The sequence below is a fragment of the Macaca fascicularis genome, chromosome 14, assembly GCF_037993035.2.
Source record: "Macaca fascicularis isolate 582-1 chromosome 14, T2T-MFA8v1.1".
In the NCBI taxonomy this organism is placed as follows: domain Eukaryota; kingdom Metazoa; phylum Chordata; class Mammalia; order Primates; family Cercopithecidae; genus Macaca; species Macaca fascicularis.
Genome location: NC_088388.1, coordinates 74,683,236 through 74,697,740, shown reverse-complemented (window position 1 = coordinate 74,697,740; position 14,505 = coordinate 74,683,236). Strand labels below are relative to the sequence as shown.

Genomic DNA, 14,505 nt, shown 5'->3' with positions numbered 1-14,505 from the left:
TTGCAGAAGGAATGAATGTACACAGCATGGTAGTGCATTGCGTGAGGCACATGTTTCTGATAAGATGAACGGCCTTGCCAATAAAACTGATTTTTTTAATAATAGAAAGATGATTAAATTAGATTTACAAAAGTAGAGTATCCAAATAAACATAAACATACTAGGGGAAAATATTTATCCTGTACAGCAAAATCAAGCTTTAGATCTCCTTTTCTGCTTCTATCATTTTTTTTTTTTTTGGTATGGGTTTCAATACCATTGAATCCAATCTTTCCTTGTTTTCTTTAGGCTATAAAGTTTTCAAGGGAAAGACTCATAAACAAAAAAATTGTACATGAGTTCCTACTAAATCATTAGCACAGTGTTAGGCACAAGTGCTGTAGGAAATAAAATATAAAGCCTGATGGTACCAAACTCTGAGGTAATTAAAACTTTTCACTAAAACCCTGCAAAGAATGGGTGTCTAGGGCAAACAGGAAACACCTAGATTGTAGACCCTTTGTTGACATTCTGTGTGACTTTAAAGTTACCTGCCCAGCGCAGTGGCTCATGCCTGTAATCCCAACGCTTTGGGAGGCCAGGACAGGAGGACTGCTTCAAGCCAGGAGTTAGAGACCAGCCTGGACAATATAGCAAGACTCTGTCTCTACAAAAATTAAAATTAAAAAATGAACCAGGCATGGTGGTGTGCACCTGTGGTCCCAGCTACTTGGGAGGCTGAGGCACATAACTTGAGTCCAGGAGTTAGAGGCTGCAGTGAGCCATGATTTAATCTCCCATACAGAAAAATTCCAAATAATTTATGTAGATACACTACCCTCAAGAAGGGGGAGCACAGATCTCACTCAAGTGTAGACTACACATAGTGACTTCCTTGCGAACACTACAGTATAGAGGGAAGGGGAGGAAGAGTAACCTTACAGCAGAGAAACCTGACAAACACTACCTGTGGCCCTTTAATTTATAATAATAAATGTATACTTTGGTCTTTGTACACAGTTCCTGGTGCAGAGCTCTTAAAACCTCTGTCATTCCCTGGGTGCCACAGGGGTGCTAGAAAATCTCTACTTTTAATATTTGGTCTTTGACCCCAGTTCCAGACACAACGCCTAGTACCTCAGCATTTCCTAGGTGAAAGGAACATCCTTTGTTCTAATGAGACAACTCTTGGTGGGCTCCTAGAAGGAGGATGGTCACCAGAAAGACCAAGCCATGATCAGAAGCTTGGAACTTTCAGCCCCACTCCCCATCCTCCAGGAAGGAGAGAGGGGCAAGACTGACTTAATAATTGATCATGGGCCGGGCGCGGTGGCTCAAGCCTGTAATCCCAGCACTTTGGGAGGCCGAGACGGGCGGATCACAAGGTCAGGAGATCGAGACCATCCTGGCTAACACGGCGAAACCCCGTCTCTACTAAAAACACAAAAAATTAGCCGGGCGAGGTGGCGGCGCCTGTGGTCCCAGCTACTCGGGAGGCTGAGGCAGGAGAATGGCGGGAACCCGGGAGGCGGAGCTTGCAGTGAGCTGAGATCTGGCCACTGCACTCCAGCCTGGGCGACAGAGCGAGACTCCGTCTCAAAAAATAAAAAAATAAAAAAAAAATAATTGATCATGACTACACGATGAAGCCTCCATAAAAATCACAGAACTACAGGTTTTGGAGAGTTTCTGGGTTGCTGAACATGTGGAGGGTGGAGCTGCCATGAGAGGGCATGAAAGCTCAGGGACATTTCCCCCATACTGTTCCCTATGCATATCTTCCATCTGGCTGTTCATCCATATCCTGGGTAATATTGTTTATTTAAACAAAAAAAACAGTAAGTGCAAGCAAAGTGCTTTCTTGAGTTCCGGTTGCTGCTCTAGTAAATGACTGAGCCTGAGGAGATGAACATAGGAACCCCCAATTTATAGCCAGTTGGTCAGAAGTTCCAGAGACCCAGACTTACGACTGGCATGTGAAGAAGGGGACAGTTTTATGGGACTGAGCCTTTAACTTGTGGAATATGATACTAACTCTAAGGAGACTGTGGCAGAATTGAATTGAATCATAGGACACCATCACTCGAGAATCGCTTGGTGTGTGGGGAAAAACCCCACACATCTAAACCCCCCAAATCTAACATATAGATTGTATATAAACTCTAATATATATGTTGAGGGTATAATAGTGTAATAAGAGAAAACAGCTAGTTTGCTTTTCCTAACATATGCTACCACAGCTGGTGATAAAAGTTAGTATCAACAGTGACAAATCAGCCAGGAATGGTGGCTCACACCTGTAATACCAGCACTTTGGGAGGCCAAGGTCAGGAGTTCAAGACCAGCCTGGCCAACATGGTGAAACCCTGGCGTGGTGGTGGGCACCTGTAATTGCAGCTATTCAGGAGGCTGAGGCAGAAGAATCGCTTGAACCTGAGAGGTGGAGGTTACAGTGAGCTGAGATCACGCCATTGCACTCCAGCCTGGGCAACAAGAGTGAAACTCCATCTCAAAAAAAAACCAAAAAAACAAAACAAACAAACAAGCAAAAAAAACAGTGATAAATCATGTTAATAATATGTACATAACGTATGATGAAAATAGCACTTTACCTCTTGAGTCTTGCTCCCAAAACACCACCACCCTAGCAATCATAAGAAAAAACAGCAGACTAATTCCAATAGAGTGGCTTCCTACAAAACACCTGACCAATACTCAAAACTGTCAAGGTCATCAAAAACAAGGAAAGTCTGAGGAACTGCCACAACTAAGAGGAGGCAAGAGACAGAACAACTAAATACAATGTGGTATCCAGACAGGATCCTGGCACAGAAGGAGGACATCAGGTAAAAACTAAGGGTTGGCTGGGCATGGTGGCTCATGCTATAATCTCAACACTGCTTTGGGTGGCCAAGGAAGGAGGATCTCTTGAGCCCATGAGTTTGATATCAGAGTGAGACTCATTTCTACAAAAAATTTTCAAATTAGCTGGGCATGGAGGCACATGCCATTGTAGTCTCAGCTACTTGCGGGGGTGCTGAGGTGGGAGGATCACTTGACCCCAGGAGGTCAAGGCTGCAGTGAGCCATGATCATGCCACTGCACTTTAGCCTGGGCAACAGAGTGAGTCCCTGTCTCAAAACAAAGAAGCAAACAAAAAAAGGACCCATCAAGAGATGAATGAATAAACAAAATGTAGTATATACATACAACAGAATACCATCCACCTTAAAAGGCATGAGATTCCAACATACCCTACAACACGGATGAACCTTGAAAACATTGCAAAGTGAAATAAGCCAAACATAAAAGGACAAATAATGTATGATGCCACTTATATGAGGTACCCAGAATAGTCAAATTCATAGAGACAGAAAGTAGAACAGAATTTACCAGGGGCTGGTAGGAGGCGAGAATGGGGAGTTGTTTTCTGTTTGGGATGACGTAAATATTCTGGAAATATACAGTGATGATGGTTGTATAACATTAAGTGGGTTGTTTTTTTTTTAAGTTTTTTTTTTGTGTTTTTTTTTTTTTTTTGAGACGGAGTCTTGCTCTGTCGCCCAGGCTGGAGTGCAGTGGCCAGATCTCAGTTCACTGCAAGCTCCGCCTCTCGGGTTTACGCCATTCTCCTGCCTCAGCCTCCGGAGTAGCTGGGACTACAGGCGCCCGCCACCTCGCCCAGCTAGTTTTTTGTATTTTTTAGTAGAGACAGGGTTTCACCATGTTAGCCAGGATGGTCTCGATCTCCTGACCTTGTGATCCGCCCGTCTCGGCCTCCCAAAGTGCTGGGATTACAGGCTTGAGCCACCGCACCCAGCCAACATTAAGTGTGTTTTTAATGCCACTATATTGTATACTTAAAAAATATTTAAACAGCAAATTTTATGTTGTATATATAGTTAATCACATTTAATCACAGTCTTCCAGGCTAGAGTACAGTGGTGCAATCAGGGCTCACTGCAGCCTTGACCTCCCAGGCTCAAGGGATCCTCCTGCCTCACCTTCCCAAAGTGCTCACCAGGCCTGGCCACAGTTGTTTAGAACTAAGAAAATCTAAATAAACTATGGATTTTTTTAGTCAATAATATACCAATATTGGTTCATTAACTCTAACAAATGTACCATATGTCAAGGCAGATATTAAGAATAAATGAGGCCGGGCGCGGTGGCTCACACCTGTAATCCCAGCACTTTGGGAGGCCAAGGCGGGCGGATCACCTGAGGTCAGGAGTTCAAGACCAGCCTGGCCAACATGGCAAAACCTCATCTCTACTAAAAACACAAAAATCAGCCAGGCACAGTGGCTCATGCTTGTAATCCCAGCTACTCAGGAGGCAGAGGCAGGAGAATCGCTTGAACCTGAAAGGTAGAGGCTGCGGTAAGCAGAGATCACACTACTACACTCCAGCCTGGGTGACAGAGCAAGACTCTGTCTCAAAAAAAAATAAATAAAATAAAATAAACCAGAATAAGTGAATAAGTGAAACTAGGTGTATATAGGAACTTTCTGTACTATCTTCTCAATTTTTCTATAAATATAAAACTTTTCTGGCTGGGCATAGTGGCTCACAACTATAATCCCACACTTTGGGAGGCCATGGCAGAAGGATTTCTTGAGGCCAGGAGTTTGAGACTAGCCTGGGCAACACGGCAAGACCCCATCTCTATGAAAAAATTTTAAAAATGAACTGGGCATGGTGGCAACATGCCTGTAGTCCTAGATACTCGGGAGGTTGAGGCAAGAGAATCACTTGATCTCAGGAGGTTGAGGCCTCAGGGAGCCAATGATCTATCACATCATTGTACTCCAGACTGGGCAACAGAGCAAGATCTTGTCTCTAAAAAAAATAAAAATAAAAAAATAGAAATAATTTTTTTTTTAGATAGAGTTTCGCTCTCATCGCCCAGGTTGGAGTGCAATGGTGCCATCTCAGCTCACTGCAACCTCTGCCTCCCAAGTTCAAGCAATTCTCCTGCCTTAGCCTCCTGAATAGCTGGGATTACAGGTACCTGCCACCACACCTGGCTAATTTTTCTATTTTTAATAGAGACAGGGTTTCATTATATTGGCCAGGTTGGTCTCAAACTCCTGACCTCAAGCGATCATCCTGCCTCAGCCTCACAAAGTGCTGGTATTACAGACATGAGCCACCGCGCTTGGTCAAAAATAGAAACAAAACTTTCTAAGAAATAGTTTGCTTTGGGCCAGGCACAGTGGTTCACACTTGTAGTCCCAGCACTTTGGGACACCAAGGCAGGCAGATCACCTGAGGCCAGGAGTTCAAGACCAGCCTGCCAACATGGTGAAACCCTATCTCTATTAAAAATACAAAAATTAGCTGGGCATGGTGGCACAGCCTGTGGTCCCAGCTACGCGGAAGGCTGAGGTGGGAGGATCGCTTGAACCCAGGAGGGGCAGGTTGCAGTGAGAGGAGATCGCACCACTGCATTCCAGCTTGGGTGACCAGAGTAAAACTATCTCAAAAATCAAAAACAAACAAACAAACAAAGTGTTAAAAAACAAAAAAGTGTGACTAGTTCTTGCTCAAATTACAGTAAAGTAGGATCACACAGAAGCAAAAGGAGACAAAATTAAGTAGTAGTCCCATCTGACACTGTCAAGGGGCTGATTCGGACTATAGTTAGTACTCATACATGGAAAAGTTCAGGTGTTTGCAGTGTTAACTTTTTAAACATTACAGCCACTTCTAGAATCAACAGGACTTAATGAAGATTGGAATAAATGAGTCGATAATAATAAGGATACTATTCTCTATCCTAAAATGAAAATACACCTTAGAAAGGTGGTTCTCAACTAGGGGTAGTTTTGCCCCCTAAGAAACATTTGGCCATGTCTGAACTCATTTTTGATTGTCAGGACTGGGGAGGTCCTGCTGATATCTTGGGATGTGGCTAAACATGTAACGTCCATCTTCTTTCCAAAATGTCAACAGTCCCAAGGTTGACAAACCCCATCTTAGAAGAAGGCTGGAGCCACTGAACCTATGCTTTGAGATAACTTTATCATAGAAATCTTAAACCAACAGGGCTTATTTGTTTAGAAATATTGATACCTGCCAGGCACAGTGGCTCACATTTGTAATTCCAGCACTTTGGGAGGCTGAGGCGGGAGGATCACAAGGTCAGGAGTTCGAGACCAGCCTGGCCAACACAGTGAAACCCTGCCTCTACTAAAAATACAAAAATTAGCTGGGTGTGGTGGCAGACGTTTGTAATCCCAGGTACTTGGGAGGCTGAGGCAGGTGAATCACTTGAACCCAGGAGGCAGAGGTTGCAATCAGCGGAGATTGTACCACTGCACTCCAGCCTGGGCAACAGAGCTAGACTCCGTCTCAAAAAAAAAAAAAAAAAAAAAAAAGATACCTTGCTAACTAGTATGGGATGTATTAAAATGTATGGTTTGGAAGTATTATTTAAAGGAAAGTTAACAATTGACATTCCAATTTATCTAAACCTTTGAAATTTTGTAAAAGCAAAAAAAGACAACAAAGAAATGCTTAAAAAAAAAAAAATTAGACATACACAGATACTCCATGACTCTAACAATACTGAGTAAAAGAAACCAGACACAAAAAAATACAGTTTGCACAACTCCATTTATACAAAGCTCAAGAACAGGCAAAAACTGATCTTTTGCATTAGAAATCAGAAAAGTGGTTCCTTTAGAGAAAAAGGAAAAGTAGAGATGGGAGAGAACATAAGGAGGACTTCCAGGATGTCAATAATTTTGGAGTTTTTTTGTTTTTTTTTAAAGACAGAGTCTCACTCTGTCACCCAGGCTGGAGTGTAGTGGCACAATCTCGGCTCACGGCAACCTGCGCCTCCCAGGTTCAAGCGATTCTCCTGCTTCAGCCTCCCAAGTAGCTGGGATTACAAATGTGCACCACCACATCTGGCTATTTTTTTTATTTTATTTTATTTTTGTATTTTTAGTAGAGACAGGGTTTCGCCAAGTTGGCCAGGCTGTTCTCAAACTTCTGGCCTCAAGTGATCCCCCCACCTCAGCCTCCCAAAGTGCTAGGATTACAGGCATGAGCCACTGTACCCAGCCAAAATTTTGTATTTCTTAATCTGGGTAGTACTTACATAACTGTTCCCTTGGTGACAATTCATCAACTGAATACTAATAATCTGTGCACTTAACTATATACAGATAAAACTTCAACAAAATTTTATTGATACTATTTATACACTAAAAACCTGAGCCTTTTGACCCCAAAAGCTAAATTAATGTCAACTGCAAAAGTAAAAGTGCTTTGTTATATAGGCTGCCTTCCAAGAATTCAAGGATGACACCCCCAGAAAGCTGTAAATAGCATACTCGGCACTCATATAGCATTCAGCTGTACACTTAAGCCACTATATATCCCTCGGCACCTATCCAAAAATTTGACAAACACTAACAAATGAGGCTGAAATTATTCCATCAACAGTTTGTTTGCATTAGTTTTCCCAGTGTTAAACTGTGAACTGTTATCAGAGAACAGGCTCTATGAAGTAAATGACGCTTTCTCTTTCCTAATCCCACATGCTCTCGAAGCTCCCCCAAACTAAACCCTTCTTGGCCCCTGAACTCCTTAGGACTTCTCCAGGCTGTTTCTAAGGGTGCTCCCTATTCCCTCTCCCAGTATCCACCCTCACACTCTACCTCCTACACGTACAAAAACTCACATTAATGCTCACTCCAGAGACGTGTCTCCCTAGCCAGACTTCTACCCTCTTCCAGTATCTCACAATACAATCCAAACTCCCACTACCCTCAAACTCCTACTATTCAGAAATTCCCTGCCAACAGCATCACAAAACCAGGGCACATGGTATCTTTTCAATCCTCTTCGGTAGTAGGTAGCAGTCACGCAAAAAGCCGTTGCTACTGTAAGCTCTTCTGTCTGCCTATTCAATGGCAACCACAGTGGTTATTATCTCCAACTCTTCTCTTCCCTTTAGCCCCCGCCTCCTTTACTGCATTCAAATCCATTTCACTTTTCAACCACTCTCTCCCCCACAACCTCTCCCTTCCTCTTTGTGAATCCTTCCTAAGTCCCACTGGCAGCTGATGAAAAGTTGGAGGGGTGTATGAAGGAACTCACTCTGTCCTGTGTAAAGGTGGTTGAGGAAGGCTGCCGAAGTCTCAAGAACGTGCATGGCTGCAGAGTCAGACACTGGATTCTGCAACCCAGTCCCACCACTTACCAACTGGAAGGCTCTGGACAAGCCCGTTTCTTCAACTGCCAAATGGGGGTAATAAAATCAGCTATCTCACAGAGTTGTGAAAATTCAGTGAACTCTGCACAAATCCAACTCTGCACAAATCCAACACGGTAAGTTCTCAATAAATGATAGTTTCTCCTAGATCCTCTTCTTGGAAGGAGGAATAAAGGGAGAGGGTGAAAGGTACTTTCTTTAGGTCTCTTTAATGCTAAGACTCCTGCAAAATATCCCCTAGGGGGACAGAAGGAAGGCAACCGATATAAGGAGGGAAGTACTCTACAGATATGTGAGTAAAACAAAGAGTTTTGTCAGACCTGCAAAGTCAGTGTTTCCCCCTTCTTAACTCCCTACAAGGCAGAGCCAAGAGGTCCTCAAAGCCCTTCTTAAAGGATGAACACATGAATATATACATCAAATCCTCCTTCCACAGAGACTCACTGGAGGGAATGAAGAAGGAAAGAGTCCTCCTAATTATTAAGATGCGTTCCTTGAGACTCGGAGAATTAGGAAGGAAACCCCCAAGTCTCAAATACATTTCTCTAAAGAGGCCGAATACTTAATAATCAAGGGAGATTAAAGCAAATGGTAGACACCCTAAAGTCTCCTCCAGGGCTCTTGCACGAAGAGTACAAACTGGTTTCTCCATAAGCGGGGACGGCCAGGTGGGGAAAGAAAGAAAAAGTGCTTTCGCTGTGGCCCGTGGGACACAGGAGCTTCCCCGGGTCCCTCCCGGGGGGAACGAGGGAGATGGTCTACGCGGGGGAATCCCCGGCTCCTTGCGTTGGGGGAGGTGGCCTCGGGCTGGGGCCCCAGGGACTTTCGCTGGCTGGCTGCTTGTCCCCTCACAAGCCCATCTCCTGTAACCGGATTCTCCTAGGACTCCGGGATCTCCCGGAGGTTCGGCCATCACTGGACCCCTCCCCGTACAAGATCTCCTGACAGTCTTCCTCAGTCCCGCGAGCCCTCCGGGTCCCTGCTCTGGGTGTCCCGGCTCGTGGGGTCAGCCCGGAGCCAGCAGGCTCTCCACGCGGGCCTGCCCGGGTCCCTCCCGAGCGCTGCGACCCGCGCGGGCTTACCTGCTGAGACGGCAGCTCCACATGCAGGGCCCGCGCGGCAGAACCGGGAGGCAGCGCGGCGGCCGGGCCCGGGGGTGGCGGGGGGACCTGGCCCCCGACCGACGCGGAGGCGCTCATCTGGATCCAGGAGCCGCCAAGCGGCGAGGCGGCCGCTCCTCCGGCATCCGCCGCTGCCTCCTAGCCACGACCTGCCAAGCTCCTGCAGCCTAGAAACCCGCCACCCGACAGGCAGGACTGTTCGGTCCGCACAGTGGCCGCCGCCGCTGCCGCCGCTGGCTAAGGAAGAGCCATATTACCGCAGTGCAACCCCTCCACCCGCTGAGATCCGGCGCGCTCATTGGCTTAGCCCTCAAGGGGCGGGACCCAACGGCAGAAAAGGGGCGTGCTATTGGGTAGAAGGTCTGTCCATCGCTGGCCGTACTGAACTTGGGGGCGGAGGGACTCGAGGATGGCCTCAATTGCGTCTGTCAAGCCGGAATGAAACCCGGGGCGTTGCTTCTTTTTTTCCCAGTGTAATTGGTTCATTCACTACCAACGGGCAGAGGGTCCTGGTGGAGGCGGGAGGGCCATTGCACGAGGTCGCTGTCAATTGTCAGTAAAGGGAAAGAGGGGTGGGGTCTTGATTAGGTAGAGTGCGCGCCTGGGCTCCGGTGTCACGTGCAGGAGGCGGGAGAGTCACCTGATTAGGGAGTATCGGTCTTCTGAGCCACTTCCGCCCTCCCTGGTTGCCGTGGTAACAGGCCTCCGGTGGAGGGCGGGGACCCGCTTGGAAGCCAGCTGGGTGGCGATCACTTGTCTGCCTTGGCAGGCTCCTTGCGCAGTCTTTTCCCGGCGTTCTCATCAGCGTGCAGGGATTGAAAAGGAATGCTTTATGGTTCAGCGGATAGCCACCACGCAGGATGCACTGGGACCTGAGAACCGTTGGGCAGTCCCACCAGCTTTTTCGTGACCAACTCCAACCAAGTACACGCCCTTTCTCGCACTCCACTAACTAGTACGCTGAGCTACAAGGTGTGCCAGGCACCCAGGACGCCAGATTCACCGCTTCAGGTGGGCTGCTTGTGCCGTCCGTAGAAAGCCTTTGCTACTTATCCATCAGTCTTAGCTGGGGCAGGAGTCCCTTCTTCCAAAAGGCTTCTCTGAGCCTCTCTGGGACCTTGAGTTAGGAATTTTGACCGTACCGTAGGTCTGGATTATCCTTTTTTTTTCTTTTCTTTTCTTTTTTTTTCTTCTTCTTTTTTTTTTAACACTGTCTCATTCTTTCGCCCGGGCTGGAGTGCAGTGGCAAAATCACGGCTCACTGCAGCCTCGACCTCCTGGGCTCAAGTGATCCTCCCACCTAAGCCTCCTAAGTAGCTGGGAATACAGGCATATGCCACCACACCCAGCTAATTTTTAAATTTTTTGTAAAAATGGGGTCCTGGCCATATTTCCTAGGCTAGTCTCAAACTCCCAGGCTCAAGCGATCCTCCAGCGTCGGGCTCCCAAACTGTTGGGATTACAGGCATGAGCCACTGGGCCTGGCCACATTGTCTTTTAACACACACAAGCAGCCACCATCCTTCCCACATACACACAATCCTGTGAATTCCTCAAGCAAAAGGACCTTGTCTGATTAATCTCTGGATCCCCAGTGCCTGACAGAGAATCGGGAAATGTTTTTTTTTTCAGTGAAGGCCTAGCTCAAATGCCACCTCTTCCATGAAGACTTCTGTGATCCACAATGATAGCATCTCCAGTAATTCCTTCTATAATAAATAGCATGAGTCATTCTGCAGGATATTGATCTTCCTTTTTTTGCTCCCAGACTGAATTTTTCCACCACCTGGATGAACATAGCAGAAAGAACATAGTGTTTTAGAGTCAGACATAATAGGAATCAGGCACTTTGGAATCTTGGCTCTGCCACCTTTGAGCTATGTATCCCAAGGCAAGTCAGTTCACCTCTCTCAGCTTTAAAATAGTAATAGGGTTGCTGTAGGGATTAAAGTAAATCAACATATGTAAAGTGCCCACACAGGACCTGGCATATAATAGTTGCATTTTAAATTTTTTAAACGAAATGTAAGCATACTATCTTTCCAGGGTGTTCAGAAGCCTGAAAAACACCCTGGATCTTTCTCAGAGCTGGATCACAAAGATGTCACACCGTCTCCTGTTCTGACACACTGAGTGGTTCCTCATGGCTGGAGTCTGGGGTGTGGGGTCAGGTGTTTGCTGAGAAAGGAGTTGCTTGGTCAGGTGTTTGTTGAGAAAGGAGTCACTGGGAAATCCCAAATATTATCTGATTGAACTCATGTGGTGCCAAGATCTGGGGGGAAATTCACAGAAAACACATTTCTGTTTCTAAGCTGTATTAGTTTTCTGAGGCTGCCATAACACATTATCACAAACTGGTATCTTGAAACAACAGAAATTCTCTCACTGTTCAGGAGTTTAGGATCCTGAAATCAAGGTGTCAGGAGGGCTGTGCTCTCTCAGAAGGCTCTAGGGGAGAATCCTTCCTTACATATTCCAGTTACTGGTGGCTCTAGTTTCTTAGCTAGTGGTGCATAACTCCAATCTCTGCCTTCATCATTGCATGGGCTTCTCTTATTCCTATGTCTGTGTGTGTGTGTGTGTGAGATGGAGTTTCACTCTTGTTGCCCAGGCTAGAGTGCAATGGTATGATCTCGGCTCACCGCAACCTCCGCCTCATGGGTTCAAGTGATTCTCCTGCCTCATCCTCCCAAGTAGCTGGGATTACAGGCATGCGCCACCATGCCCGGCTAATTTTATAGTTTTAGTAGAGATAGGATTTCTTCATGTTGGTCAGGCTGGTCTCGAACTCCTGACCTCAGGTGATCTGCCCACCTCGGCCTCCCAAAGTGCTGGGATTACAGGCATGAACCACTGCAGCTGGCTGCCTCTTCTTTCTTTTATGAAGACATTGTCTTTAGGCCCTGGCGCAATGACTCACGCCTGAAATCCCAGCACTCTGAGAGGCTGAGGTGGGTGGGTCACTTGAGGTCAAGAGTTTGAGACCAGCCTGGCCAACATGACGAAACCCAATCTCTACTGAATATACAAAAATCAGCCCGGCATGGAGGCTGGCGCCTATAATCCCAGCTACTCGGAAAGCTAAGACAAGAGAATTGCTTGAGCCCAGGAGGTGGAGGTTGCAGTGAGTCGAGATCGTGCCACTGCACTGCAGCCTGGGTGACAGAGCGAGACTCTGTCTCAAAAAAAAAAAATTGTCTTTAGATTTAGGGCCCACCTAGATAATTTAGATTTCATCTTGAGATTATTCATTACATCTGCAAATACTTTTTTTTTTCCAAATAAGGTCATATTAACAGGTTCCAGGGGTTAGAACATGGACATATCTTTTAGGGGGCCATAACTCAGTTAAGAAAATGGACCTAGAGAAAGAACACAGAATCACTTCTTTCTCCTTTGGGCATCAGTTCTGAACTTTATCACTTCATTCATTCAATAAATGCACACTGAGGGCTTCTCTTATCAAGCTCTTTGCTAGATGCTGGGAAATCAGACTGAGATCCATCCCTAGAGGAGCTGCCCAACCCCTTATATGGGAGTCCAGTAAACAAAGAGTAGGTCAGACACAGTGGCTCACACTATAATCCTAGCACTTTGGGAGGCTGAGGCAGGCAGATTGCTTGAGCCCAAGAATTTGGGACAACATGGCAAAACCTTATCTCTACAAAAAATACAAAAATTAGCCCGGCATGTAGTTTTTACCTATAGTCCCAGCTACTGAGGATGCTAAGGTGGGGGGATTACCTGGGCCTGGGGAGGTTGAGGCTACTGTGAGTCAAGATTATGCCACTGGGCCAGGCGCGGTGGCTCAAGCCTGTAATCCCAGCACTTTGGGAGGCCGTGACGGGCGGATCACGAGGTCAGGAGATGGAGTCGAGACCATCCTGGCTAACACGGTGAAACCCCGTCTCTACTAAAATACAAAAAAAAACAAAAATTAGCCGGGCGAGGTGGCGGGCGCCTGTACTCCCAGCTACTCGGGAGGCTGAGGCAGGAGAATGGCATGAACCCGGGGGGCGGGGCTTGCAGTGAGCTGAGATCCGGCCACTGTACTCCAGCCTGGGCGACAGAGCCAGACTCCATCTCAAAAAAAAAAAAAAAAAAAAGATTATGCCACTGTACTCCAGCTTGGGCAATAGAGTGAGACTCCACATCAAAAATAAACAAAGAGTGATCATCCAGTTACTCACTGCTGGGTCTGAGGGAAGCCCAAAGGCAGTGGGAGCCAGAGAAAATAGTTGAGAGTCAGATTTCACAGTGAAGGTGACATTGAAACAGGGTATTGAAGGGCCAATAAGAGTTCACCAGGTCAGGAGGGAGGGAGGAAAGGATATTCCAGCGTAGAGCAGGATCCATTCTTTCCACAAGCCTTTACTGAGGTTCACCTTTGCACAGGCTAGCTACTCAGTGCTGGAAATGCAGAGCTCAAGTAAACAACCCGTCTCCCACTTTTCCCAAATGCCGCAAACACTAGGAGAACTAGAACTCTCATCCCTAGGGGCATTGGGAAGAACTCAAAAGCCTGCTGCTTGCAAAGTATTCAAGATAATGTAAAGCATTTAACATACTGTCTTGAAGATAGTACATTTTTAATAAATACTAGCTGTCATTATTTTCATATGTCCTATTTCATTCTAAAAACTTTGTTGTTGTTGTTGTTGAGACAGAGCCTCTCTCTGTGACTCAGGCTGGAGTGCAGCGGCGCTATCTCAGCTCACTGCAACCTGTGCCTCCCGGGTTCAAGTGATTCTCCTGTCTCAGCCTCCCGAGTAGCTGGGACTACAGGCATGCGCCACCACGCCCAGTTAATTTTTTTTGTATTTTTAGTAGAGACAAGATTTCACCATGTTGGTCAGGCTGGTCTCGAACTCCTGACCTCAAATGATCCACCCGCCGCAGCCTCCCAAAGTGCTGGGATTACAGGCGTGAGCCACCGTGCCTGGCCCTAAAAATTCTTTTATTATTGGGATCCTATTTCATAATATGGCTGTTTGTTTCAATGTAAAAATATTTTAAATCACAGAATTAAATTATTATAATATTTACGTAGTGCTGTATATCCCCCAGAGAAACATATATCCAAGTTTAGAGGACACAGATTATAAGGTGGCCAAATGCAATATATATGCAATGATAGAATGGGGTCCAAGGTCAAGTAGTAAGAGTGACCAACTCT

The 14,505-nt window shown here is 46.1% G+C and overlaps 1 protein-coding gene across 8 annotated transcripts in view; it reads right to left on the bottom strand.

The window, feature by feature from the left end:
* Nucleotides 1-9,607, bottom strand: part of UVRAG (UV radiation resistance associated) — a 331,075-nt gene extending 321,468 nt beyond the window's left edge. For all 8 annotated transcript variants that reach the window (XR_012423532.1, XR_012423530.1, XR_012423531.1 and 5 more), the window contains exon 1: nucleotides 9,291-9,607. Coding sequence is in view for 5 of the 8 variants with exons in the window: in XM_065528736.2 (XP_065384808.1) it covers nucleotides 9,291-9,407 (117 nt within the window). In the remaining 3 variants the exon portion in view is untranslated. The remainder of the gene's footprint in view (nucleotides 1-9,290) is intronic.
* Nucleotides 9,608-14,505: the final 4,898 nt, after the last annotated feature.